Source organism: Erinaceus europaeus, chromosome 16 (genome assembly GCF_950295315.1).
Source record: "Erinaceus europaeus chromosome 16, mEriEur2.1, whole genome shotgun sequence".
NCBI classification, from domain to species: Eukaryota; Metazoa; Chordata; class Mammalia; order Eulipotyphla; family Erinaceidae; genus Erinaceus; species Erinaceus europaeus.
The window spans coordinates 77859231-77885328 of NC_080177.1; the positions used below are offsets into that span (position 1 = coordinate 77859231).

Sequence of the window (26098 nt, forward strand, 5' to 3'; positions counted from 1 at the left end):
CTTGGAATTTACTTTTGTATTTGGTGAAATACAGTGATTCAGCTTCATTCTTCTGCATGTTTCAACCCATTGTTTCCAACACCATTTGTTGAAGAGACTCTGCTTTCCCCATGTAATAGTCTGGGCCCCTTTGTCAAAGATTAGATGTCCATAGGTGTGGGGCCTCAACTACTAGATTTAATAACAGCATTTCACTCATTCAACAGAAGAAGAAGAAGTGAGTGTGTGTGACCTTGGAGGTGGAGAGAAAGACTTAAACGCATGACACCCAGCACCACATGTTCAGGAGCGGTGCTCTGGTTTTGTTCTTCCCCTCTCAAAAAAAATAAATAAGACGTAACAAACAGGGGTGGACCTTGAGAAGTTTGCATTAAGTGAAATACGTCAGGCATGAAGAGGCACCGTGTGATTCCCATTAACTGAGGTACTTAGAGCGGTGAGACTCAAGACAGTAGAATGGTGGTTGTCAGGGGCGGAGGGTGAGGTGGGGAGCTAGTTTCAGTTTTGTCAGATGAGAGGCATCCTGGAAACGGGTGGTGATAGTGGCCATGCAGCTTCCCGCGACAGGACCACACACTTAAATGATAAAGAGAGCAAGGCCTGTGAAGTGGCCCTTGTGGATACGGCACGGCTTAGCCATGCATGCGACCCAGGTTCAAGTCCTGCCCCCACTGAACTGAACGAAATTTCAGTGTCGTGGTCTCTGCTGCTCTCTACAACAAAACAAAACAAATGAAGTGTGAGTGAAATGGCAAAAAATTGTTATATTTCTCAGAGTTAAACAAAGTGCATTGTGAGAGACGGTTAAAGTCTTTTTTATTATTGTAGCTCCAGAAGCATTTCTGCATGTGATGCCACTTTGGGCTGCAAACTCACTGTCTGCTGAGTTCCTCTGCTGGCCAACCAGCTCTGAGGAGAAAATTTAGAGAAATGTCAGATTGGCGGGCTGGTGGTGGCACACCCAGTTCACATATCACAATGTACAAGGACCCAGGTTCAAACCCCAGCTCCCCATATGCAAGTGGCATCCTTCTTGAGCAGTGAAGTAGGTCTGAAGGTGTCTTTCTCCCTCTCCATCTCCCTTCCTCTCTCAATTTCTCTGTCCTGTCAAAAAAGAAAAGAAAAGAAAAAGAAAAGAAAAAAAGGGGGGCCGGGCAGTAGCACAGCAGGTTAAGGGCGCATGGCGCAAAATGCAAGGAATGGTGTTGGGATCTGGGTTCGAGCCCCCGGCTCCCCAGCTGCAGGGGGGTCGCTTGACAAGCGGTGAAGCAGGTCTGCAGGTGTCTATCTTTCTCTCTCCCTGTCTTCCCCTCCTCTCTCCATTTCTCTCTGTCCTATCCAACAACGACAACAATAACAATAATAACCACAACAACAATAACAAGGGCAACAAAAGGAGAAAAATGGCCTCCAGGAGAATTGGATTCGTAGTGCAGACACCGAGCCCTAGCAACGATCCTGGAGGTGCACCGAGCCTCAGCAATAACCTTGGTGGAAAAAAAGGGGAGAAAGAAAGAAAGAAGAAAGAGAAAGAGAAAGAGAGAGAGAGAAAGAAAGAAAGGAAGAAAGAGAGAGAGAGAAAGAAAGAAAAATAAAGAAAGAAAGAAAGAAAGAAAGAAAGAAAAGCAAAAATCAGATTATATTATTTTCCAGAGGAGAGAAGAGAAGAGAAGAGAGGCCATGCAAGGTGACCCAGTCCCACTCTCCTCAAGGTAAAAGGCAGATTCTACCACTGCGTCTGTGTGCGAGCCTGGGATGCTATTAGCTTATGGAAGCTCCCATCTTCTCACTTGTAAAACAAGGACAGCAGGCCTGCACTCACAGAGGAGGCTGAAGAGGACCCAAGGCAAAGTCTGTGATGGACATAGCACAGGATTGGGGGCCTATCTGCAGCTAATGCTTTTGAGCTGGGGGAGCAGGTTTGTTCTTCTGAAGCTTGTCTTAGTATTTTCTCCTTCTGTGTTCAGCGTGAGCGCCATGGGCCTGAGAAAGCCATACATTTCTCACACTGTCACAAACATGCCCTGGGGAAGAATCCTGTTTGGATTCAGGCACTGACCACCTGTTTATAACTGCTGGGCCTCTTACTAGATAAGGCCAAATAACTTCAGGGCCTGTGCTCTCCAGTGCAGCCCAGTAAACAAGGACAGGACTGGCTGATGTTTACACTGACTTCAAACACGTCTCCACATACATGTCCTGTTTATATCATCCTGCATGGAAATCCCCTCCTGTGGGCCTCCAATCCACACGCATTCCTTTATTCCCAGGAGTCTAGAAGAGGGACAGCAGACACATGTACCCTGTGCCTTCCTGGCACTCAGGCTGGCAGCTTCCACACCTAGTGCTGCAGGACGACACTTGAGGGCTTAGGGCAGGTCAGCCAGCCGCTGTAGCTACACAGATGTGTGAGTAGCCCTGTACTTTTTCCTCTGTCAGCTTCCCTAATCAGAGGATGGTCTAGGGCTTGTTCTGATGGTGACAAGGAGAGGCAGGGGCCATGCAGCCTGGGAGGCAACGTCCTGGAGCGTGAGAAACATGCACTAGAGGAAGGGCAGGGTGAGTGTGCGTGTGTGCGTATGTGCGTGTCTTCAAACATCTGGGCTGGCCCAGGTCCCAGAGAGGAGATGGGGCCCAGGGGTGGAGGGCTTGCCTGCTACAGGACACAGTGCTGCCTGGCAGAGACAATCTTCCAAGAGTCAGGGACCCATGGGGAAGGAGCCTAGTTTGGCAGAATGACAGAAGTCCCCGGGCTGGGTTTGAGTCAGATCACCCCACCTCCACTCATAAAAATGTTACATTTGATTTCAAAAAAAAAAAAAAAATCAGTCAATGCAGCAATTATCAGACCCTTGGAGTATCTTGGTGAATCATTGTACTTTTCATGACATAATTGCATAATAATTTTTAATACATCTATGGCTTCTGAACTTATCTATAGGGAAAGAGGGGAATTACGGTCCTTGCAGGTTAGTCTCCCCAAAGGATGGCCCACCACGTGTGGACTGTGGCAGGGAGAAGACCGAGTCCTGCCTCCCCTGTAGTGAGCAGCACCATGGACTCCTCTGGCCCTGGCTTAGAGAGCAGTGTGCTGTGTCACTGAGAGCACATCAACACAGGGCAGAGTGGTGGAGTGCTTGGCAGACTGTACACGTTACCACGTACAAGGAGCAGGGTTCAAGCCCCTGGATACCACCTGCAAAGTGGAAGTTTCACAAGCAACTACATAATGTTGCAGATCAGAAAGAAAAAAAAAAGTGTGTGTGGGGAATGGAGTCATTGTGTTGGCACTGAGTCCCAATGATAACCTTGGTGGCAAAAAAAAAAAAAAAAAGGAGGGGGACATATTATCACCTCAGCAGGATTAGAACTTCACTCACAAAACCTGAATGCCCTTACCACCCTCTGATATTTCCAGACGACCAGCACTCCTGGGCCCTTTGCACATTACCTGGGAGAGAAACGTTCTACTCTTTCCACTGGGACAGTTGAGTCCTCTAGTCTCATGAAGTTTTTAAACAGACCGATGACCTTCTGAGTGGATTATCCCAGAGAGAATGCCTAAAACGGGAAGGAGAAGCAGGATTAGGAGACTCAGAAACATAAGCTTTAAGCAGGTGTCCGTGATGGTAGGATGGCACAGACATCACTTTCATCATTTCAGAAAACCCGCCTGGCTCATCTAAGATCGATCAGTTACCTCACCAAGTCATCACGCTTGGGTCTGTCTGCCTTTTTTTTTTTCTTTATTAGGGAATTAATGCTTTACATTGGACAGTACAATACAAATACACTAGTCTGTACATGCATAACATCTCCCAGTTTTTCATGTAACAATACAACCTCCACTAGGTCCTCTGTCATCCTTTCTGGACCCGTATTCTCCCCCCGGGTCTGTCTTAATACCTGTGTAGGTAAATGTGATTAGTAGAACACGGGAAAACAAAACCATTACCTAGTAAGTTGGAGTTCTTGCTGCACAAGATCACTTGACAGTCTAGGTGCAGGGCCAAGTCCCCCAAGTTGCTCCCCAGTTTCCTTTGCAGGAATTTGGGAGACAACCTGTCCATCACTAGGGTAGCCACATCAAGCAGGAGTGTGCCAACCTAAAGAACTCACTTGGGGGTCAGGTGGTAGCACAGTGGGTTAAGCGCACAGCGCAAAGACCGGCGGAAGGATCCCAGTTCGAGCCCCTGGCTCCCCACCTGGAGGGAGTCACGTCACAGGCAGTGAAGCAGGTCTGCAGGTGTCTGTCTTTCTCTCCCCCTCTCTGTCTTCCCCTCCTCTCTCCATTTCTCTCTGTCCTATCCAACAACAACGATGTCAATAACAATGAAAATAATAACCACAACAATGGTAAAAAAACAACCAGGGTAACAAAGGGGAAGAAATAGCCTCCAGGAGCAGTGCATTCGTGGTGCAGGCAAAAACAACAACAACAACAAAAAACCTCAGAGTCGAGGAGACAGTGTGATAGTCATGCAGAACGACTGACTTTCATACCTAATGTTCTGAGGTCCTGGGTTCACTTCCCAGCAGCACCATAAACCAGAGCTGAGCGGTGCTCTGGTAAAACCAACAGGAGGTTGAAGAGATAGCATCATGGTTATGCAAAAAGGACTTCCGTATCTGAGGCAACCAAAGGACCTCAGCACCACCGAGAGCCAGAGCTGAGCAATGCTCAGGTTAAAAAGCAAAACAAGGGGGTCGGGTTAAGTGTATTTCTCTCCTGCCTCCAGGGTTCTCTCTGGAGTTAGGTGCTAGCACTATGGTCCACTGCTTCTGGAGTCCATTTTTTTTATTGGATAGGACAGAGAAACTGCGAGAGGAGGGAAGACAGACACCTGCAGACCTGCTTCACCTCTCTTGAAGCATCCTCTCTGCAGGTGGGGCCCTGGGGCTCGTACCAGGATCCTTGTGCTTCGTACTATGTGCATTTAACCCGGTGTGCTACCACCTTGCCCCCTAAAGTGTATTTGTCTATTTCCTTGTAAATACAATTAAATCATCCTGGTAGACATAGCTTCAAGATTAGAGGTTTTTCTTACGAGAACTACCGTGGTTATCTTTCAGAGCTGGGAGGTGGGGATACAGAACTTTGGTGGTAGGTGTGATGTGACTATACACTGTGATCTTAGAGTCTTGTAACATTAACTGATAACAAATAAAACATATGAGGCCAGGTGGTGGCGCACCTGGTTGAGCACACATGTTACAGTGGGCAAGGACCTGGGTTTGAGCTCCCGGCCCCCACCTGCAGGGGGAAAGCTTCCCAAGTAGTGAAGCAGGGCTGCAGGTTTCTTTCTGTCTCTCTTCCTCTCTATCACCCCCTTCCCTCTTGATTTCTGGCTGTCTCTATCCAAATAAATAAAGATAATTTAAAAATCTAAAAAAAAAAACTTTAAAAATCCAAAAAAAACCCCAAACAACCCAACATATATACATATGATTAGAGCTCGTAGGTCTGCGTCTCAGGAAAATTTATCACAACTGGTATTGTACTTGCAGCCCACCTCAAGGTATGCTATAGGTAAAGATGCTTGAGGCAGTGACCTTGCAAGGCCGTATTATTCATATTATTCACCTTGGGGGTGAGGGTCGGGGACGGGAGGAAGGCAGCTAGAGAATGTCACACGCTTGTTCTAGGCACCAGGACTCCAACAAAGCTGATTTCTGAGGCCCTTCCTCTTATACCTGGCAAGGAAGGCCAGCCCATGCAGCCAGACTTGTTGAGCTCAGTGACTGCTGAACGCCCTTGGGGAAGTCAGGTCACCGTCCTCCACGGTGTCTAAGTCACATGACGAAGGTACATTCTAAGTGGATGGGGACCAGCTGGGGAGGAGGCCAGCAGGTAGGGGACATCCTTTTGGGCACATCAAGTCCAAATTTATTATTTCTCCTTGATAAAAGGTTTAAAAAACTTCATTCATTGGATAGACAGAGAAACTGATATGGAGAGACAGAGGGACATCTACTTAACCACTTGTGAAACTATCCCCTTCTATCACAGGGGGAACCAGGGGCTTGGACCCTGGCCCTTGTGCATGGCAACATGTATGCTCAACTAAGTGCACCACCATCCAGTCCCTGACAACAGAATTTATTATTTACTTATTTACTTTTTACCACAGCACTACTCAGCTCTGGATTTTTTTTTTTTTATAAAGATTTTATTTATTTATTTATTTATTGAGAAGATAGGAGGAGAGAGAAAGATCCAGACATCACTCTGGCACATGTGCTGCTGGGGATCGAACTCAGGACCTCATGCTTGAGAGTCCAAAGCTTTACCACTGCGCCACCTCCCGGACCACTCAGCTCTGGTTTATGGTAGTGTGGAGGGGTCGAACCTGGGACTTTGGAGCCTCAGGCATGAGTCTCTTTGCAGAACCTTCATGCTATCTACCCCCCCAAAAAAAAAAAAAAAAAAGAAATTTCTAAATACGGAAAAGATTTGATTTGCAACTTGGGTTCTCCAATGGATAAGGCCCCCACCCCACCACCTTAACTCCAGAACCTCTTACTTTTTTCATGTTCCCCACCTGCCTCTTCTTTCATGACTGTTTTTAGTTTTGCCTTCCCCGCAATTCAGTCTTCCTCCTTTCCAAACTTGGTTTAAAACATGATGTATCTGGAAGAAATTCCGACGTAAAATCTCATCTCTTGAGGAAGAGCCCCCGACATTTTGCATTCCCATTGAAGTGATGCAGGATGTCAACACACTACTTGCTTGTACTCAAGTGTGACTTTCCTTTTAAAACAGATCCTATGCTACCAATGGCCAGGGTTGGTCTCGCTCTCCCTACAGCAGAATGCTGAGAATGGGTTACTAGCAAGTGATGCAAGAAATCATTATTCTCTCACCTCAGCTCTGCCAAGGAGCAATTCTTCATTCTCATCAGTCAAGGGCACTGGGGCTCCGAAAATCCAGAAACCTCTTCCAGATGGTGACAAGTCATGGTGGCTCTGTGACAAGACTCTACTGACACTCTTGACAAGATTCAGGGAACCTCACCCCTCCAATGCCCAGAGGAGAGAATGGACACTCTCTCTACCTGCTGGTGCCCTGTGCCAGTGTAAGCAGGCAGGCGCCAGTGATTATGTGCGCTCGTAGGGAAGATGTGGCCAGCTTTGCGCTCGTTCTGCCCAGATATGTTCTGATCGCTTCCAACACCGTGAATGCTATCCACTGTTTAGAGGTGAAATGTTCTGCAGTTTGGGAAGAGAGTAACAGCACAATCTGTGCTCTAACAAGCTGGTAAAAGTAATGTTCCTTTTATAAAAGCTATTCTTAATGCTCCCAGCACGTCATTTTTAGTAAATCTTTAGCACTTGAAATGCCTGCATTAAATTACAAATGCGTGCTCCTAAAGCTGTTATTCTGAACCTCTGATTCACTTGGTGGGCATTTCCTAGAAATTATATATATATATATATATATATATTTTTAAAGAAGCACTGTATTATTTATTTTTTTAAGTATTTTATTTTTGAGAGAGATGCAGAGACAGACAGACATAGAAACATCAGAGCACTGCACAGCTGTGGCTTATTGTGGTGCAGGGGATTGAACCTGGGACTTCGGAGCCTCAGGCATGAGAGTCTCTTTGCAAAACCATTATGCTGTCTACCTCTGCCCAGAAATAGTATTTTTTCAGAAACTAAATGCTAAGCATCACCCCCTCCCCCCGGACTCGAGGCCTTTTGTCTGTGCATATCCATGGTTCTCAGGCCAGTTTTTTCACTCTTCCTATTTCAGATGGCCGGGGAAGACGGGGGTGGGGGGGGTGGGGGGGTGGGGGAGCAGACACAACACTGTGTCACCATCTGTGGAGGTTCCCCAGCTACCGCAGTGTGGTGCTACCGTAAGATGCAGAGGCTTGACCCTGGGGCTTTTTTCATGTGAGCTATTCTCAGGCCTGTGTTCAGGCTTTTCAGAGACTGAACACTGCACCTTTCGGGGCTGTGGCCCGCTAGCATCTACACCCCTTTCCTACCAGCAAAGAGCACAAACGGCGTGCTGCTGTTTCCTTCACTGTCAAGCAGTTCGGTTACACATGACCATTTCAAAGGAAAAATGCCACAACTGGATTCATGCGGCCTTTATTCATTTGACATATACAGGAAAATTAGCAATCATCTATCAAAATTGTATCTTACCAAGAATTTCAAAGATATTTAAAAAAGATGTATTCACAGTCTGTCTGAATCACATACGAAGCATTGTCTGTAGAAGCAAAAGCCAGACGGACAAGTGAGAGTAGATGGCCCTACAGAAGCCCACACGCAGTACCTCCACACCACAAACCGGACAACCCTTCACTCAACTCTATACAATGCAAAGTGCTTTCTGGGAAATCTTTTCTGCTACAGACCAGACTGAGACGCCTTCCGCAGCCTTCTGCAATCCAGAGCTGACCTGACTGACTTCCTCAGGGCACGGTGGTGCTGTGCGTGGTCCTGGGTAAGAGACATCCTGATAAGGGCTCCTAGTTCAGCCCCTATTGCTCTTTAATACGCAAGCTGGAGGCGTTTTCTACCAGAGAGGACTGTCCAGATGAGGTGGGGCATTTTCTTGCTAACAGCCTTGTTTGGTACACTTGCTTTGGTGATTTCAATGAGAGTTCGGAAGCACTGGGAACATTGCTTTCAACCTTTTGTGTTTGGGGGAAACTTAAAAAGGCGTGAGAAGATCACAAGGATCACTTCTGAGCTCAAGGTGATGGTGATGTGCTGTTTAACCCCAGGGCAAAACCATGTCCAAGTTTTCAAGTCTCTGCTCAAAGTTGGCATTTAGGATATGGTTGGAGGCAAGGAGAAGAGTCTGTCAGGCTGTTCTTTATGGACTATCTCAGAGGAAATTTTGAGAGAAGTGTTTTACTGAAGGGCTGGCTTCTCAAAGCACTGTTACCTCTGTAACACAGTTTCATAAGCCCATAACAACAGGAACTGCAAAAAGAGGGGTTATTGCCAGGATCGCTGCAATCAGAAAATGAAAGACTGCAGCAGCATTCTGAAGATATACGGTAATCACCTTCGTGTCTCTAGACTCCAGCACTGGGAAAATGGAAGACATTAAACAAATGCTTTCTTAGTGGCTTCTGAATTCTTTGAGGGTTAAAACACTGCTGCTGCTGTCCTTGAGAAATCTTACCCTGGAAGATCTTACGTGGTAGTTTTACTTCTTTCCCACGTTACACGGGAGGATCAAGACTACATATATCAAGTTGTTTGAAGTCAAGTAAAGGAAAACCACTAAATGTATTGTTTGGGTATCTATTATGAAAGGAGGGTTTTTTGAACTAGGACAAATAATTATTTAAAATACGGGAATCCAGGAACTTAAAATTAAAAACAAAACACCACTTTATAGTTATTACTTCTGTAGTGAAATAACAAAATTGCTTGCTTATCATTTTCTTCCAAGTTTTGAAGAGCTTCTACTATTTTCTTCTGGTTAAGAAACAAGTCATTTATAGTGAGAGTCGTGGTCTCAGACCACACACGAACCTAGTGAAAATCAGACATAGTAAAATGAGCCCTCCTCTCTGTAAGTATGGTTGGTATTTCCACAGACTACTTAGAACAACTGTCTGTATACAAACATTCTCTGTTCTGCAGAACCATCAGACCAAACAGTTACTGGTTCTTTTTTTGCCTGCTACTTTCCTTCTCTTTGTTAAGCAGGGCTGCTTGGCTGGTCATGCTAGAGTCTGTCTGTCTGGCCTGGCCAACACGTGGCCCTCTATGCGAAGACACAGCTTCAGGAAATTGTCACTATTTTCTCCGGTCGCAATCTATTTTTCAGAACAAGAGACTGTCATTTTGATATTTCAGAAGCAACCAAATTGATTTAAAAAAAGAAGAAGACTGTCCCAAAAGAAGAGCCCTGCGTACGGAACTCCTGACTGAAAGGCACGCTTTCTCTCTGAGCTGACGTGGTTTCAACTTGGAGACAGTGACCGGAAGTTTGCATCTTTCTCCACAGAGTAATACACAAGATGGATATAAACATTCTCTCACACACCACACATCCTTTCATGAGATAAAACTTTCATGAAAGAGAGAACACATCTGCAGCTCTTGGCTCCCAAGACTGCTTCCAGTCACAAGTGGGTATTCAGTTGGCTGTTAACAGCTGTCGAACTGCACGCCTTACTAGAAGACTATCTCCATGCTGCCACAAGCCTGAGAGCACAAAAATAAATCTTGGAAAATGGAGGGGTGGTGGGTGTTAAAGGCATGAGAGAACCAACTCCTCTAAGATCCACTTGTACTTTTTCTCAAGTTTTCAACTGCCTAATATGAACCAGATTTTATTTATATTCAGATCAGTACCAGTCCACTACCTCTACACTTAGTTTTCTTTTTTTAATAAGAAATATTCCATGAAAGAAAACAATCTAAATGTCAAGACAAATTCCAAACAAGATCATGTGACAGGTTGGGAGAAGAAGCATCATGAAAGAGAGGAGAGGTTGGCCTTTCTTCAGGCACAGATGGAAACAATTTAATTTCTCACAAATGCTCCCGTTCGGATCAGCATGGCTAAGGATCTCTGTGGATCAGGCTTGGCAGGGCGTCCTTCCTTAGTGTCTTATGTTCAGAGGCTGATGGCTCTGCTTATGTGCCCTGCTAGGGCTTGACCATCAGCACCCAGTTCATACCAAAGGACACTGAGTTGAAAGCTAACAAAGAACAGGGAGGTTCTTGAGGAGTGACCTGGGTCTCTGTGATGTCTGTCACAGGGCTATTAACTCATCTTATCCCATAAGCTTCACCCACAGAGCTTCACCCCTCTGCATTCCAGTAGCTTGTTACCTTGTTTTGTATTGACAAAACTGACTTCGTAAATGAATAGCTCTGGATTACTGGCTCAAATTCTGACCTAATGTCAGATAACGGTTTAATAACAAAAAAGAAGAGAAAGGAAAAGGAGAGAAAAGAAATGAAAGACCAGGGCAAAAGTGCTTCACCAGCCTTTTTACTTTTCTTAAATTCTTGCTGTCTTTGGGCACACACTGTACTTGCCATCACAGAAATCACGACAGTGAGCCTGACAGCACTGATTCAGACCATATTCTCTGCACCATACAGAACACAATCCTAGAACCAATGGGTCATCTGCACAGGGGAGCTGGCTGACTTGCTTCATAAGAGAACTGCCTATGAAAGAGGAAGAAGGACCAGGTGAGAACAGTGAAGCATCTTGGGCAGGTGAACCTACAAGTATGTCTAAACATTAGAAATCTGGGGGAAAACACGAATTTTACCTAAAGGGGCTAAGGGTTATTAGCAACTAGCAGTCCCTTTACTTCCAGAATTACTGATTATGGAACCTGAGGTTAAGACTTTTAAGATAAAGCAACTTCAAATAAGTCCAGACTGGCCTTGGGAAGAAATGGCAACCATACGTGGTAATGAGTTTCAGTGCTCAAGAACAAAACTTGTCAAAATTAGCCTACACATCTGACTTGACTCAAGATGGAGGAGGGGAAAAAAGTCTTATTTAAAAATACCAAGTCTGCAGCATTTTTTGCTGAAAGCAAAAGCCTGAGCTCCTTTCTCCTGTTGCAATTTGCTGCTGGTGCCTGCTTTTTACAGAATTCAATAGAGACGTAGAAAGTTGGGTTTCAATGTGTAGTTTGAGACAAAGAGTCCTGTTTGGTTTTAGACACTTCATCTAACTTCTTGGTAATGGGAGTCCTGAGAGTCTGCAGCGTTGATAAGATCCACCTGCCTAGGTTCATACTGCCAGCTGGAACTCAGCAACTTCTTGGCTAATCATTTTTCCTTGTCCTTGTCCCTCAAATCTGTTTTTGCACCGAGGGACTCAAGTCCAGCACAATGCCACCATTGTGGCATTAAACGTTTAAAATCATTTTGTGTAGACACTTCCTTCCAATACCCCCAGAGCGCAGGTGGTCGGGAAGACTTGGAAGGAAGCTGCCAAAAGTCCATCTTGCCTTTGTTTGATGTGGACGTAGGAAAACCAGCTTTGTCCTCTTCAGATCTTTCTTATTGTCAAAGGAGAAAAATCCATGGGATCCTAATTGCAGATGTGCTAGATATAAAATTGATGGAATGCTAATTGGTCCATAAAGGGTTGTACAAGATAATCTGTGGCAAAGTAGAAAATAAGCCCAAAGGTGATAGAGATTGGAAGAGCTGGTAACGCTTTCTTGAAAATGGCGAGGAGTAATAGCGTAAGGCACAAACCCTGTGGGGAAGAGGGAGAAAGACACAGACTCACACATACATACAGTGATGCAGTACTTCTTGCTAAGCAACTCACAAGGCTTAGTTTTAGTCTCGTTTACCTTATACCTTATATATTTTGAGGTTATGTTTAAATTTTTAATCATTACTATTTTGTGGTGCTAGTCTTTCACATACGTGTTATTTCACTGCACTCAGATTGCACCCCCCCCCCCCATTCTTTTTCATTCTGTATTTCAAATAGAGTTGAGCAGTGCTCTGGTCTCTATCTCTGCAACTCTCATTAAAGTAAATTAATATTAAAAGAGACAAAGAGAGCACAGCATCATACAAGCACCCATGAGCTTCCTGGTGTCACCCTTTTCAGTCTATTTTAATGAGCTCACAAGACGACTTAAATACTCAGTCCATCTAGGGCTTAAAGAGGACATGGCTAGCATGGTGGGAGTTCTGAGATGAGAATTCCTGACACTTTTTTAAGTGTATACTCACAATCAATATGGCTACAAAACAGGCAATGGTTGTGTTCCAGTCCCCACTGGCCATCGCAGAAGCTTTACCGACCAGAACACTGTAGAAGATGAAATCTCCTAACCCAAGTTTTACTCCCCCTACAGAAGGGAAAGATGACAAGTATTAACAAGTTATGAATCTTTGCTATGATTTCACAGTTCAAAAATGTCACAGCCCCACTCCACCCTGAACTGAGTGAGAAGTCAGGAAATGATATCAGACAAAACTGGGCTTTAGTTAGGTCCTCTTTCTTGTTTGGCTTTAGAAAAAGCAAGTCTCAGATTTTACGTGGCTGATATTGGGATCATCACTGTAGATGTTGTTACCACATATATATAAAATAATAATAAATAATTGTCCTGCCTGATCTATACCTGCTACTTATCCTAATTAAAAAAAATTATTTATTTCCCTTTTGTTGCCCTTGTTTTTTATTGTTGTTGTAGTTATTGTTGTTATTGATGTCGTTGTTGGATATGACAGAGAGAAATGGAGAGAGGAGGGGAAGACAGAGAGGGGGAGAGAAAGACACCTGCAGACCTGCTTCAACACTTCTGAAATTATTCCCTCTGCAAGTGGGTAGCCCAGGGCTCCAACCAGGATCCTTACGCCGCGCCACGTGTGCTTAACCCGGTGCGCTACCGCCCAACTTCCAATTTTTTTAGACCAGAGTCTGGCCTATGATGGTGCTGAGAACTGAACCTGGGAACTCATAGCCTCAGGCATGAAAATCACTGGCCTAACCATTATGCTGTTTTCCCAGCCCTCCATGACTTTTCAACGTAGAGGAATGCACCTACTTTCCTCTGGGTCCTCACTGGCAAGGATGCTGCTGGAAAGTTCCTGGACAGCGGCTCGTGACTCGGAGGTGGAGCGCTGAGGCCCCAGGCGACTATCCCTCTGGGCTTCCCACTCCTCACTGAAGCCACCATCATCACTCTCTGTCACAGGGTCACGTGAGTCATTATCTGTACCTTCAAGAGAAAATGGGGATTACACATCTGTTACTGAGGAGAAGAAGTCCTTTATATTTTAAGAAAACCACACAGGAACAGCAACTACTGGGTGGCCGTTTTAGCAAGGCTACCTGGTTCTTAGATCATTAGTCAGAGGCTGTAGCAATGTTGTTAGCTGCTTACTCATGAACTATTTCCCAAATTTGTTGAGGGGAGAATCCAGATTTGCTTGGATTTTCACCTCTTGCCACATGACTCTGGCAATAATACCCAATCGACCCAAGTCAAGCAGAGCAACCCCTTCACATCTCTCTGCCCAATGAAAACTCTAAGTCTGTGGGGTTGATAGCAGCCAGTGTGTGGTGAGACACTGTCTTTGAGAAGTGGGAGGAAAATTTTCTCACTTGTTAAAGAGACTCAAGGAAAGCACAGTCATTCCCTTCCACTGGATGTTGTTTTATCTGAGTCTGAAATAACTGCTAGGACTGTAGTTGTAATCTTGTGACCAGGAAGAGGAATGCAGGTTGAGGAATAAGCCTACAGCTGAAGATGGCAGAGCAGGAAGATGAAAAGAACCTGGGCAAAATGAGCCAATCTGACAAATGCTTATTCCTAAGACTTCTGGTCATGTAAGGACATACATTTGTTGTTTAAAGTCATTGAGATAGGTTTTATTTATTCCCTTTTGTTGCCCTTGTTGTTTTATTGTTGTAGTTATTATTGTTGTTGTCGTCGTTGTTGGATAGGACAGAGAGAAATGGAGAGAGGAGGGGAAGACGGAGAGGAGGAGAGAAAGACAGACACCTGCAGACCTGCTTCACCGCCTGGGAAGCGACTCCCCTGCAGGTGGGGAGCCGGGGTTCGAACCAGGATCCTTATGCAGGCTCAAACCCAGGTCCTTGTGCTTTGTGCCACCTGCGCTTAACCCGCTGCGCTACAGCCCGACTCCCAGCTTTGTAATTTTAGACTTTAGTGAATAAATTACTAGACTAAGTTACTGAACCATTACGGAAGGGAGAAACAGGTTGGAGAAGGGGGTGGGGAGCAGGTTTTTAATACAGCAGTGTTTTTTGTAACAATGTCTGCTAACCCGAGTATTAACATGAAAGTCTCGAGAATCTTCCAGACATCAAACATAAATACATAAATGACTACCTTTTTCGCTCAAGTATTTTTGCAGTACATGTTCATGGTAGAGGCAGATTTAAAATAAAAAAAGTTTGAATGTGGGGGCCAGGTGTTGGTACACCTGGCTAAATGCGCATGTCACCACGCACAAGGCCCTGGGTTTGAGCCTGCTTTCCTCCTGCCTGCAGGGGAGGAGCTTCACGAGTGGTGAAACAGTGCTGCAGGCGTCTCTATCTCATCCTCTCATCTCTGATCACGTCAAATAGAAGCTTCTAATTTTTACATGTTTATAAAGCAAGCATATTTTCTTTTAAAATTATAGCCAACTAGAACCTTTCCATACTGATATATATATTTACATATTTCTTAACCAGAGCACTGCTCAGCTCTGGTTTATGGTGGTGTGGGGGACTGAGCCTGGGACTTTAGAGCCTTAGGCATGAGAGTCTCTTTGCATAACCATTATGCTTTCTATTGTTGTGGTTATTGATGTTGTTGTCATTGTTGGATAGGGCAGAGAGAAATGGAGAGAAGAGGGGCAGACAGAGAGGGGGAGAGAAGGACAGACACCTGCAGACCTGCTTCACCCCTTGTGAAGCGACTCCCCTGCAAGTGGGGAGCCGGGGGCTTGAACCAGGATCCTTACACTGGTCCTTGCGCTTTGCGCCACATGCACTTAACCTGTTGCGCGCCACCGCCGGACTCCCAATGCCAGGAATTCTTAACCTATGGTGCCTTGCTATATAGTTAGGGTGAAGCATATAAATTCCTTAAATATTTACTTGCATTTATTTGCTACTACCAAAAGTTTTCAGAATATTTTCAAAGAAATTCTTTCTTTGACTTGTTCTCAAAGAAAAGAGTTTAAAATTGTTGCTTCAGAACTCATGTATGACAGTAATATGACAAAGACCCTGTGAAAACCCAGAAATCCTCAAAGAAAAGTCACTGACCTTGTGAACTATACCTGGGGGTTTTGGATGCCTTCCTCTGGGCTTCTGGGTCTCCTTCTGCCATATTCACCAACCACACCATTGTTGCTGGTGAGAAAGACAAACATCCAGGGAAGGATTAGAAACAGAGGGGAAATGCATGACCAGACAGCAGGATACTGTTAATCTCCAGTCTTCCTACTGCCAGTTTACAAACGCCAAACATTCAGAAATAAATACACATTGAAAGACATATGAAAGCAACCTAAATGCCTTTTGGCAGGTGACGGAGTAAAGTTATAGGGTACATACTCAATGGAGTACTACTCAGCAGTTAAAAAGACAAAATTGTGTCCTTCAGGACCAAATGAATGGGACTGGAAGTGATTATGCTTAGTGAAGTGAAGAAGTGAAGGGCAACTACTGGGTGGTTTCACCTTTTCTGCTTCCCACAAATGGCCTCACCCTGAATTCATATGAAAGAATAGCAAGCGTTCCCCACTGTACCTCCATTTCACTGTGTCCTCTGTCATCTTCTCTTTCCTTTCCCCCCATGTCTTTCCCTCTTCTCATCTGCGTCCTATTCCTTAAGCATTAAGAGCAGTTTCTACTTTCTTTGTTGATAACTCTGATCCATTAATTTTCCATTCTTGTTTTCTTCAAGGCCTGTCTGAACCGGCTCCTCCCTTCAGCTTAGAAGCGTGATGAAATCCTCTCTCCTGGAAATGTGTTTCCTCAAACTGGCTTTCCTTTCAAGTTAGCACTGCTCATGCCCTCAGACAGAAATCTGAAGTCATAGCTGATACTCACAGTAGCTCACTTCCACCACCACGCATCCCACCCTGTTGTCATTTCCATTGCCAGAACCAGAAAAGCCCAGAGACACAGTGTCTCTCTTTCCTCTGGAACATGCTTCTGGTCCTATCATTGTACTGAAGTTGATCTCTTAACCATTACTAAAAATGTGTAGGGCACCAAATCCTATGTAGTTTACTTAGTTCACATTAACTTCCACTTGTTCCCCTCCCCCCCTTTTACCAGAGCACTGCTCAGCTCTGGCTTATGGTGGTGCAGGAGACTGAACCTAGGGCTTTGGAGCCTCAGGCATGAGAGTCTCTTTGCACAACCATTATGCTGTCTACCCTCTGCCCCTTCCACTCGCTTCTCTACAGCACTCGATATTCTCTCTTAAAACTTTTTTTCAATAATCCAACAGAAAAGTAGGCAAAAAAAGAAAAAGAAAGACCCTATAAATCAAACTGACAGAGGTAACTACTGCTTGGTAAGGTATTACAACTGGGGACAGTGGTTAAAGAGAAATTTAACTTTTTTTTTTTCTTTTTCTTTTTTTTTTTTTTCCTCCAGGGTTATTGCTGGGCTCGGTGCCTGCACCATGAATCCACCGCTCCTGGAGGCCATTTTCCCCCCTTTTTGTTGCCCTAGTTGTTGCAGCCTCATTGCGGTTATTATTGCTATTGTTGACGTTGCTTTGTTGTTGGATAGGACAGAGAGAAATGGAGAGAGGAGGGGAAGACAGAGAGAGAGGGGAGAGAAAGATAGACACCTGCAGACCTGCTTCACCACCCGTGAAGCGACTCCCCTGCAGGTGGGGAGCCGGGGGCTCGAACCGGGATCCTTACGCCGGTCCCTGCACTTTGAGCCACGTGCGCTTAACCTACTGAGCCACCGCCCAACTCCCGAGAAATTTAACTTTATCTGTAATTGAAATATTTTTCAAGGATAACATATCACCTGTATAGTTAGAAACTAGTTTAAAATATGTAAACAAAAACATGTAAACAAAATTCGGTTGGTTACTATACCAATCACAAAATAAGAAATACATGAAGAAATGTCCAAATAATTATCAACTATCAGTTACCAAGCCAAATAAAATTATTTATAAAATAAAACTTGGCCTATTAAGGTTTCATACACATAATACATCACCCAAAAGTTTAAGAAAATTCATCCTTTCTAGTGAAAGAAACAGAAGTTGATTCACTCTTTTGATGAAGTAACTTGGTTTTTAAATCAATATTTATCTATTTTAAATTTTTTAAAATAATTTCTTTCTTTTTTTAAAAGATTTTATTTATTTTATTAATGAGAAAGATAGGAGGAGAGAGACAAAGGGCCAGACATCACTCTGGTACATGTGCTGCCGGGGATTGAACTCAGGGCCTTATGCTTGAGAGTCTCGTTCCTTAACCATTGGACCACCTCCCGGACCACTATTTTAATTTTTTATATTTATTTATTTTCCCTTTTGTTGCCCTTGTTTTTTATTGTTGTTGTAGTTAATATTGTTGTTATTGATGTTGTCATTGTTAGGTAGGACAGAGAGAAATGGAGAGAAGAGGGGAAGACAGAGAGGGAGGGAGAAAGACACCTGCAGACCTGCTTCACCGCCTGTGAAGTGACCCCCCTGCAGGTGGGGAGCCATTACGCTTTCTTGATTCCCTAGTAAGATATTCCTTCTTTTCAATTTTATCTACATTTGATTGTATCTCTTTTGAATCTGACAGCATTCTGTACTGGATGCTGCTGATTCATCTATTCTCGTTTCACCTCTAAACTGTAAGCAAATGACTCTGAGGGAAGGAGAAGTGCCTTTTGCCATCTTTATATTCTCCACTGTGTTCTGTGGCAGCAGAGTAGGTCAATGCTCCCTGAACATTTACTAATTACTCTAGAAACACAAAAACAAACAAGAAAACCCCCAGCAAATATGCTGAAGGAACAACACAATTATTTCAATAAGTTAAGACAAAATTCACTTGTAATATAATAAATGGAAATACTAGCTTCCTACTCTCTTTTTATTTTTTATTCTTTGCACCCAGGGTTATTTCTGGGGCTGGGTGCCTGCACTATGAGCCCACTGCTCTTGTAGCCATTTTTTAAATTAAAAAAAAAAAATTTAATTATATTTATTTATTTTCCCTTTTGTTGCCCTTGTTGTTTTTATTGTTGTTGTTGATGTCGTTGTTGGATAGGACAGAAAGAAATGGAGAGAGGAGGGGAAGACAGAGAGGGGGAGAGAGACAGACACCTGCAGACCTGCTTCACCGCCTGTGAAGCGACTCCCCTGCAGGTGGGGAGCCGGGGGCTCGAACCAGGATCCTTACGCTGGTCCTTGCGCTTTGCACCACTTGCGCTTAACCGCTGTGCTACTGCCCGACTCCCCATTTTTTCAATTTTGTGGATAGGACAGAGAGAAATCAAGAGGGGAAAAGAAGATAGGAAGAAGAGAGGGGCCAGGTGGTGGCGCACCTGGTTAAACACTCACATTACCGTGTGCAAAGATTCGGGTTCAAGCCCTGCAGGGGAAAGTTTCATGAGAGGTGACACAGGGCTGCAGGCGTCTATCTCCCTCTCTCCTCTCAGTTTTTTTCTGTCCCTATCCAACAATAAATTTAGTAGTTTTTTTTTTAATATTTATTTTATTTATTTATTCCCTTTTGTTGCCCTTGTTGTTCTATTGTTGTAGTTATTATTGTTGTTGTTCGTTGTTGGATAGGACAGAGAGAAATGGAGAGAGGAGGGGAAGACAGAGAGGAGGAGAGAAAGACAGACACTTGCAGACCTGCTTCACCGCCTGTGAAGCGACTCCCCTGCAGGTGGGGAGCCGGGGTTCGAACCGGGATCCTTATGCCGGTCCTTGTGCTTTGCGCCACCTGCATTTAACCCGCTGCGCTACAGCCTGACTCCCAGTAGTTTTTTTTTTTTTTTTTTTAAGTGAGAAAGACAAGGCACCTGCAGACCTGCTCCACCACTTGTGAAGTGACACCCCCTGTAGGTGGGGAGCCGGGGGTTTAAAACCTGGATCACTGCACAGGTGCTTTTGCTTTGTATTATAGGCGTTTAACCTGGTGCGCCACTGCCCAGCCCCCAGGGCTTCCTAATTTCTAAAATATCTCTTATTGCTACACATACTGAAAATGCTCTTGAGTAGAAGATAGGTTTTTTTTAAAAAAAATTTTTATTATCATTATTTATTTATTGGATAGAGACAGCCAGAAACCAAGAGGGCTGGGGAGATAGCAAGGGAGAGGGACAGAGACACACCTGCAGCCCTGCTTTACCACTCATGAAGCTTTCTCCCTGCAGGTAGGGACCAGGGGCTTGAATCGGAGTCCTTAAGCACAGTAACATGTGCGCTCAACCAGGTGCGCCACCTCCTGGCCCCGAAGATAGTAGTTTTCAAGGAAAAGAGATCTGTACCAATCCTATTATCGCTGTGCCTTTAAGATGAGAAAAATGTGCCAAGGTAATGAACATAACCACCTGTAATTTAGTCCCTGTAAGTTTTAAGTGGATTACTAATATCACTCCCCAATACTTACAGGAGTAAATGAGAGCTGGAAAGAGAGTTTCATTTCTCTCCTGAGCTGTTTCAACCAACATACGAAGTGGTCCTTTTGGACATAAGACAGCCACTAAATCTAGAAGAAAAAAAATAGAAGAGAGCCAAAAATGTATTGACCAAATCTAGACATAGTTGTGTTAGACAAGAACAACCCAAGGGAATGGTTATCATTAACCCCCACAAACACACACACACACAAACACACACACACACACACACGAACAACCCCCCCCCCAAAAAAAAGCTGAATGACTATGAAATAAATGGCAGGTAAACAGGTAAGAGAGAAAAGCTGAAAATATACAAAACCACACAGAAGATCTATATAAATTTCACTTGTTTTTTGTTGCTACTCGTTCGGTTCACAGTGTTGCATCATTGGGTTCTAGGAATAAATCTTTCCAGTTACATAAGAAGAGAACATGATAAGACAGAACTATTTTACAGCTGATCATTTCCAACAAGCAGAGCCAAGACAAGCCATTTCCATACAAATTATATTTCTGAGACATCAGCAGAAGCTTCACTATGAAAGAAATGGAAGGGACCAGGGAGTTAGAACATCAGTTTGTGCAAGAGATTTTCAGGCCCAAGGTTTTGGAATTCCAGGTTCAACCCCCAGCACCACCATTAGCCTGAGCTGAGCAGTGCTCTGATAAAAAATAAAAGATGGGGTGGGTGAGCACAACACGACACAACACACACAGAACTTTTGTACCAGGCGTGGGATGGCACTATTCCCCTATAATCTTATACTCTTGTAACTTATGTAAAAACAAAGAAAAAGACCACCACTTCCTCTTTAATTTTCTAAACAAACAAACAAACAACAAGAAAAAGTGATTTGGAAGTTAGTGCCAAGGATGAAGGCACCGGACTTTCAAATGTGAGGCCCCCAGCTCAAGCCCCTGAAATCACATGTGCGAGAGTGATTACATGGCCTGCTTATTCCTCCCTCTCCCTCTCCCTCTCCCTCTTTTTCTCAGAAATAAGTAAATGCATCTTTGGGATAAGAAAAACAATTTTTTTAATTCTTTTTTTCCCCCTTTTGTTGCCATTTTTTGTTTTGTTTTGTTGTTGTTGTTGTAGTTATTATTGTCGTTGTTGGATAGGACAGAGAGAAATGGGGACTGAAGGGGAAGACAGAGAGGGAGAAAGACAGACACCTGCAGACCTGCTTCACTGCTGGTGAAGTGACTCCCCTGCAGGTGGGGAGCCGGGGGCTCGAACTGGGATCCTTATGCCAGTCCTTGCGCTTCACGCAATGTGCGCTTAACCCACTGCCCGACCCCCTGGGATAAAATTTTAACAGAGGAACTTAACTTTTAAAAAATGGAAGGCACTGTAAAAGAAATTATGTCCCCTCCCATTTTAAAAACTAGTATAGATAGGTATGCTTGAAATGCAAAAGCAATACATTTAAACATTAAGTGTTTGCATGATAAACTTTAGTATTTAGCTCTTTTTAAAAAAATATCTCATTTATTTATTTATTTATTTATTTATTTTTCCCTCCAGGGTTATTGCTGGGGCTCAGTGCCTAACACCATGAATCCACCACTCCTACAGGCCATTCCCCCCCCTTTTTTGTCCTTGTTGTTGTAGCCTCGTTGTGGTTATTATTATTGCCATTGTTGATGTTGTTCATTGTTGGATAGGACAGAGAGAAATGGAGAGAGGAGGGGAAGACAAAGAGGGGGAAAGAAAGATAGACACCTGCAGACCTGCTTCACCGCCTGTGAAGAGACTCCCCTGCAAGTGGGGAGCTGGGGGCTCGAACCGGGATCCTTACGCCGGTCCTTGTGCTTTGCGGCACATGCGCTTAACCCACTATGCCGCCGCCCGACCCCCTCTTATTTATTAACAAGAATGACAGGAGAAGAGAGAGAAAGAACCAGACATTACACCGGTACATGTGCTGCCGGGGGCTGAACTCGGGACCTCACGCTTGAGAGTTCAGTGCTTTATCCATTGTGCCACCTACTGGATCACCAGTATTTTAGCTCTTTTAATCTCTCTCTCTTTTTTTTAAAATTATCTTTATTAGATAGAGACAGCCAGAAATTGAGAGGAGGAGGGGAGAGAGGGGGGGAGGGGGAGAGAAAGAGAGACCTGCAGCCCTGCTTCACCACTCGCAAAGCCTTCCCCCTGCAGGTGGGACTGGGGACTTGAACTTGGGTCCTTGTGCACTATGATGTGTGTGCTCAGCCAGGTGCGCCACCACCCAGCCCCCTTTGAATCTCTTGTCAAAACATTAAGGCCTCAGAACATATGCAGGGGTGAAAAGTGGGTTGTACAAAAATAACAATTTAGATGTATGTTTAGACTATTTCTATTCTAGTATTTCTTTCCACCAACTGTAGTTTATCTTGTGTTTTCTACATCATGAAAATTCAGACTACAGAAAACAATCTGAGTCTTTTTCTTTACCAGAGCACTGCTCAGCTCTGGTTTATGATGGTGTTTGGGGATTGAATTTAGGACTGTTGATGCCTTAGGCACAAAATTCTTTTTGCATAACCATTAAGTACCTCCTATCCCATAGACATTCAAAAATAGGAAACAGTAGTCAGTGAAATAGCATAACAGTTATGTCAGCCTTGGGTTTTACCATATATGGAAATCACAGCCAAGATGAGCCACGCTGTCCACTCTGGGAGATACTTGATGAACACCAGGGCCATGAGGGCACTGATCATAATGAGATACGCCTGCTGGAGTCGCAGCGGACCTTTCCAGTGAATGGCGATCATTCCCACCACACCGAAGTTCCAGATCAAGAATGCAACAGTAATGTAGTCCATCGCAACATTATAGGTCTTAAATACTTCCCTAAACAACAAAGTAAAGTGAGAGCTAGACAGAGTGATGCACAACAGTTGAAAAAATTTTGGGAATTTTTTTCTATGTTAGATGTTTACATCCCACCTTCATATATTTTTTTCCAACTGCACTATGCCCTCTCCTTAAGTTAAACTTATGGAAAACTATTAAAACAGGCCGTAATTGTAAAAGTAAGACTAAAAACTAAAAATGTTACATAATACCTAAAACGTCATGCTATTCTTTGGAAAACCCTAGACTAAATAGTGAAACTGGACAACATTTAATAGGCACAGTACAACGTTAGCTGGAATGCAGGATGCTACTTTCACAAAATAAAATTTAGTACGGTCTCAGCCACCACAGATACGACCAGGATGCCGACCTGACTTCCCTGGACAGAGGACCTCACCAATGTACCCTGGACCCCCCATCTCTCCAGAGCCCCGCCTCACTAGGGAAAGATAGAAACAGGCTGGGAGTATGGGTCAACCTGTCAACGCCCATGCTTAGCGGAGAAACAACGACAGAAGCCAGGCCTTCCACCTTCTACACCCCATAATGACCCTGGGTCCATGCTCCCAGAGGGGTAAAGAAGAGGAAAGCTATCAGGGGAGGGGATGGGATACAGAACTCTGGTGGTGGGAATGATATGGAATTGTACCCCTCTTATCCTATGGTCTTGTCAATATTTTTTATTTTATAAATAAACCATTAACAATAAAAAAGAAATCATACATAAAAATTTAGTAGTCACTGAATATATAAAAACGCATTTCATACACACTTTCAGACAAAGAATATAGGCATGAGTCACTGGTGATTGAAAAAATTCTGATTTCATCTATGTGAAATAGTGTAGAGAGCGAGAGGCTAATGCATCAACTCCTGAAAGGGCTTTAGATGGTAGGAGTCCGGCTGTATTTGTTCTCTTTTTTGCAATCTTGTGTCTTCATTTTTTAAAATTAATTAGTTAATTACCAGAGCACTGCTCAGCTCCGGATTATGGTGGTGTGGGGGATTGAACCTGACTTCAAAGCATCAGACATGAAAATGTTTTTGAATAACATTATGCTATCTCCCTGGCCCATGCTTAGCATTTAAAAAAAAAGATTCATTGTTTAAAAAACTTAGTAACATCAGAAAGAGAAAATGTACTAGGGTATTATTCTTCTGGCCCACACAACACCAGGGAGGGAACTCAAAACCTTATGTTTTTAAGTCCAATGCTCTAGACTGTACTACCTCCCAGAGCTCAGATCTAACTATTATTATTTATTTATTTATTACTGCTGTGTTGGTGGTGAGTGTTTAACATTTATATAATTTTTTAAAGCATTTTAATTTGAGAGGAGTACACAGCATAATGATTATGCAAAAAGACTCTTATACCTGAGGTTCCAAAGTCCCAGGTTCAATTCCTGTACCATCCCATCATAAACCGGAGCTGAGGCAAGTGCTCTGGGGTTGGGGGGGGGGGGGGCGTGGGGATTTTAATTTTAGGAGAAAAATCTTACAATTTAAAAATAGAGGCTACAAACATACAAAATGCTCTGGGGGTAGCTGAGGAGAAACACTTTTTTTTTTTTAAAGATTTATTTATTTTTATTACATATGAGAGTTTCACATGAGACATAAAAGGGTACATATATATAAAGGCTTATGCATAGGCTTAGAACTAGAACTAACTATTGCATCACAATTTTCAGTTCTATTTATTATAAGATCAACAAAAGCCTATTATTCTGGACAAAGAGCTGATTAATATAAAAATTGACCTATCTATTACATTAACACAAGTTAGAGAATAATTCATCAGCAAAAAAATTACAACTTTAAGTGGCAGTTATGAGTCCAAATAGAGGTTATTTCTGACAAGCATAGTAAAATTTTACTTACCCCAAGTAAATGAATGAGAAAAAGAAGAGTAATAATAGAGACGAAACAATTAGCCAAGCATGGATGACCTATGGGGGGAAATTTCATATTTTTTGATAGATATCATTGACAGATCCCATGACCCTTTAAACCTCACAGTTATTACTTCAAACATTTGTTCACGTTTCCATATACTGTCTTCAAGTGGCATAAAACAGATGGCTTTGGGATTAGCATATACTTACTCGTAACACTTTGGTGCTAATACAAAGCAGAAATTTCAACAAGACATATATGCCTTTAAAAAATGGATGAAAATGTTTTAAAAGAATAGTTTTTAAAATACCACATCGGGAGTCGGGCGGTGGCGCAGTGGGTTAAGCGCACGTGGCCCAAAGCGCAGGGACTGGCGTAAGGATCCCGGTTCGAGCCCCCGGCTCCCCACCTGTAGGGGAGTCGCTTCACGGGCGGTGAAGCAGGTCTGCAGGTGTCTGTCTTTCTCTCCCCTCTCTCTCTGTCTTCCCCTCCTCTCTCCATTTCTCTCTGTCCTATCCAACAACAAAGCAACGTCAACAATGGCAATAATAACCGCAACGAGGCTGCAACAACTAGGGCAACGAAAAGGGGAAAAAAATGGCCTCCAGGAGCGGTGGATTCATGGTGCAGGCACGGAGCCCAGCAATAACCCTGGAGGAAAAAAAAAAAAATACCACATCATCAACAAAGACAACAGCTGACATTTAAACTTTAAAATAACAATATTTTAATTAAAGAATTTCATAACATTTCTAAAATAGAAAATAATAGCAGGGGGCTGGGTGGTAGCACAGCGGGTTAAGTGCACGTGGCGCAAAGCATAAGGACCAGCATAAGGATCCCGGTTCGAGCCCCCGGCTCCCCACCTGCAAGGGAGTTGCTTCACAGGCGGTGAAGCAGGTCTGCAGGTGTCTGTCTTTCTCTCTCTCCCCCCTCCATTTCTCTCTGTCCTATCCAACAACAATAGCTAAAATAACAGTAACAATAACAAGGAGAACAAAATGGGAAAAATAGCCTCCAGGAGCAGTGGATTCATAGTGCTAGCACCGAGCCCCAGCGATAACCCTGGAGGCAAAAAAAAAAAAAAAAAGAGAGAGAGAGAGAGACAGAAAAAAAGGAAATAGTGTAAAATAAAAATTTTGGTTTGTCCAGTTCAAGGTTTAGAGGAGACACTTGTCTGTATAGAAGGCATGACTTTTTCAAAGCCTGTACAGGAAAACTAAATGAGAGGAAGAGGTCCT

General features: G+C 43.7%; 1 protein-coding gene across 5 annotated transcripts in view; it reads right to left on the reverse strand.

The window, feature by feature from the left end:
• Nucleotides 1–8087: 8087 nt before the first annotated feature.
• PSEN1 (presenilin 1) overlaps nt 8088–26098 on the reverse strand; it is a 56666-nt gene continuing 38655 nt past the window's right edge. For 2 of the 5 annotated variants that reach the window (XM_060175516.1, XM_060175514.1), the window contains exons 6-13: nt 24843–24910; nt 24336–24404; nt 22732–22952; nt 20098–20196; nt 15770–15856; nt 13533–13706; nt 12712–12830; nt 8088–12220 (exon numbers count right to left, since the gene is read on the reverse strand). In XM_060175516.1, coding sequence (XP_060031499.1) covers nt 12065–12220; nt 12712–12830; nt 13533–13706; nt 15770–15856; nt 20098–20196; nt 22732–22952; nt 24336–24404; nt 24843–24910 — 993 coding nt within the window. In that variant the 3' untranslated portion in view covers nt 8088–12064. The remainder of the gene's footprint in view (nt 12221–12711; nt 12831–13532; nt 13707–15769; nt 15857–20097; nt 20197–22731; nt 22953–24335; nt 24405–24842; nt 24911–26098) is intronic. The other 3 variants (XM_007521745.3, XM_007521744.3, XM_060175515.1) reach the window with 2 other exon arrangements.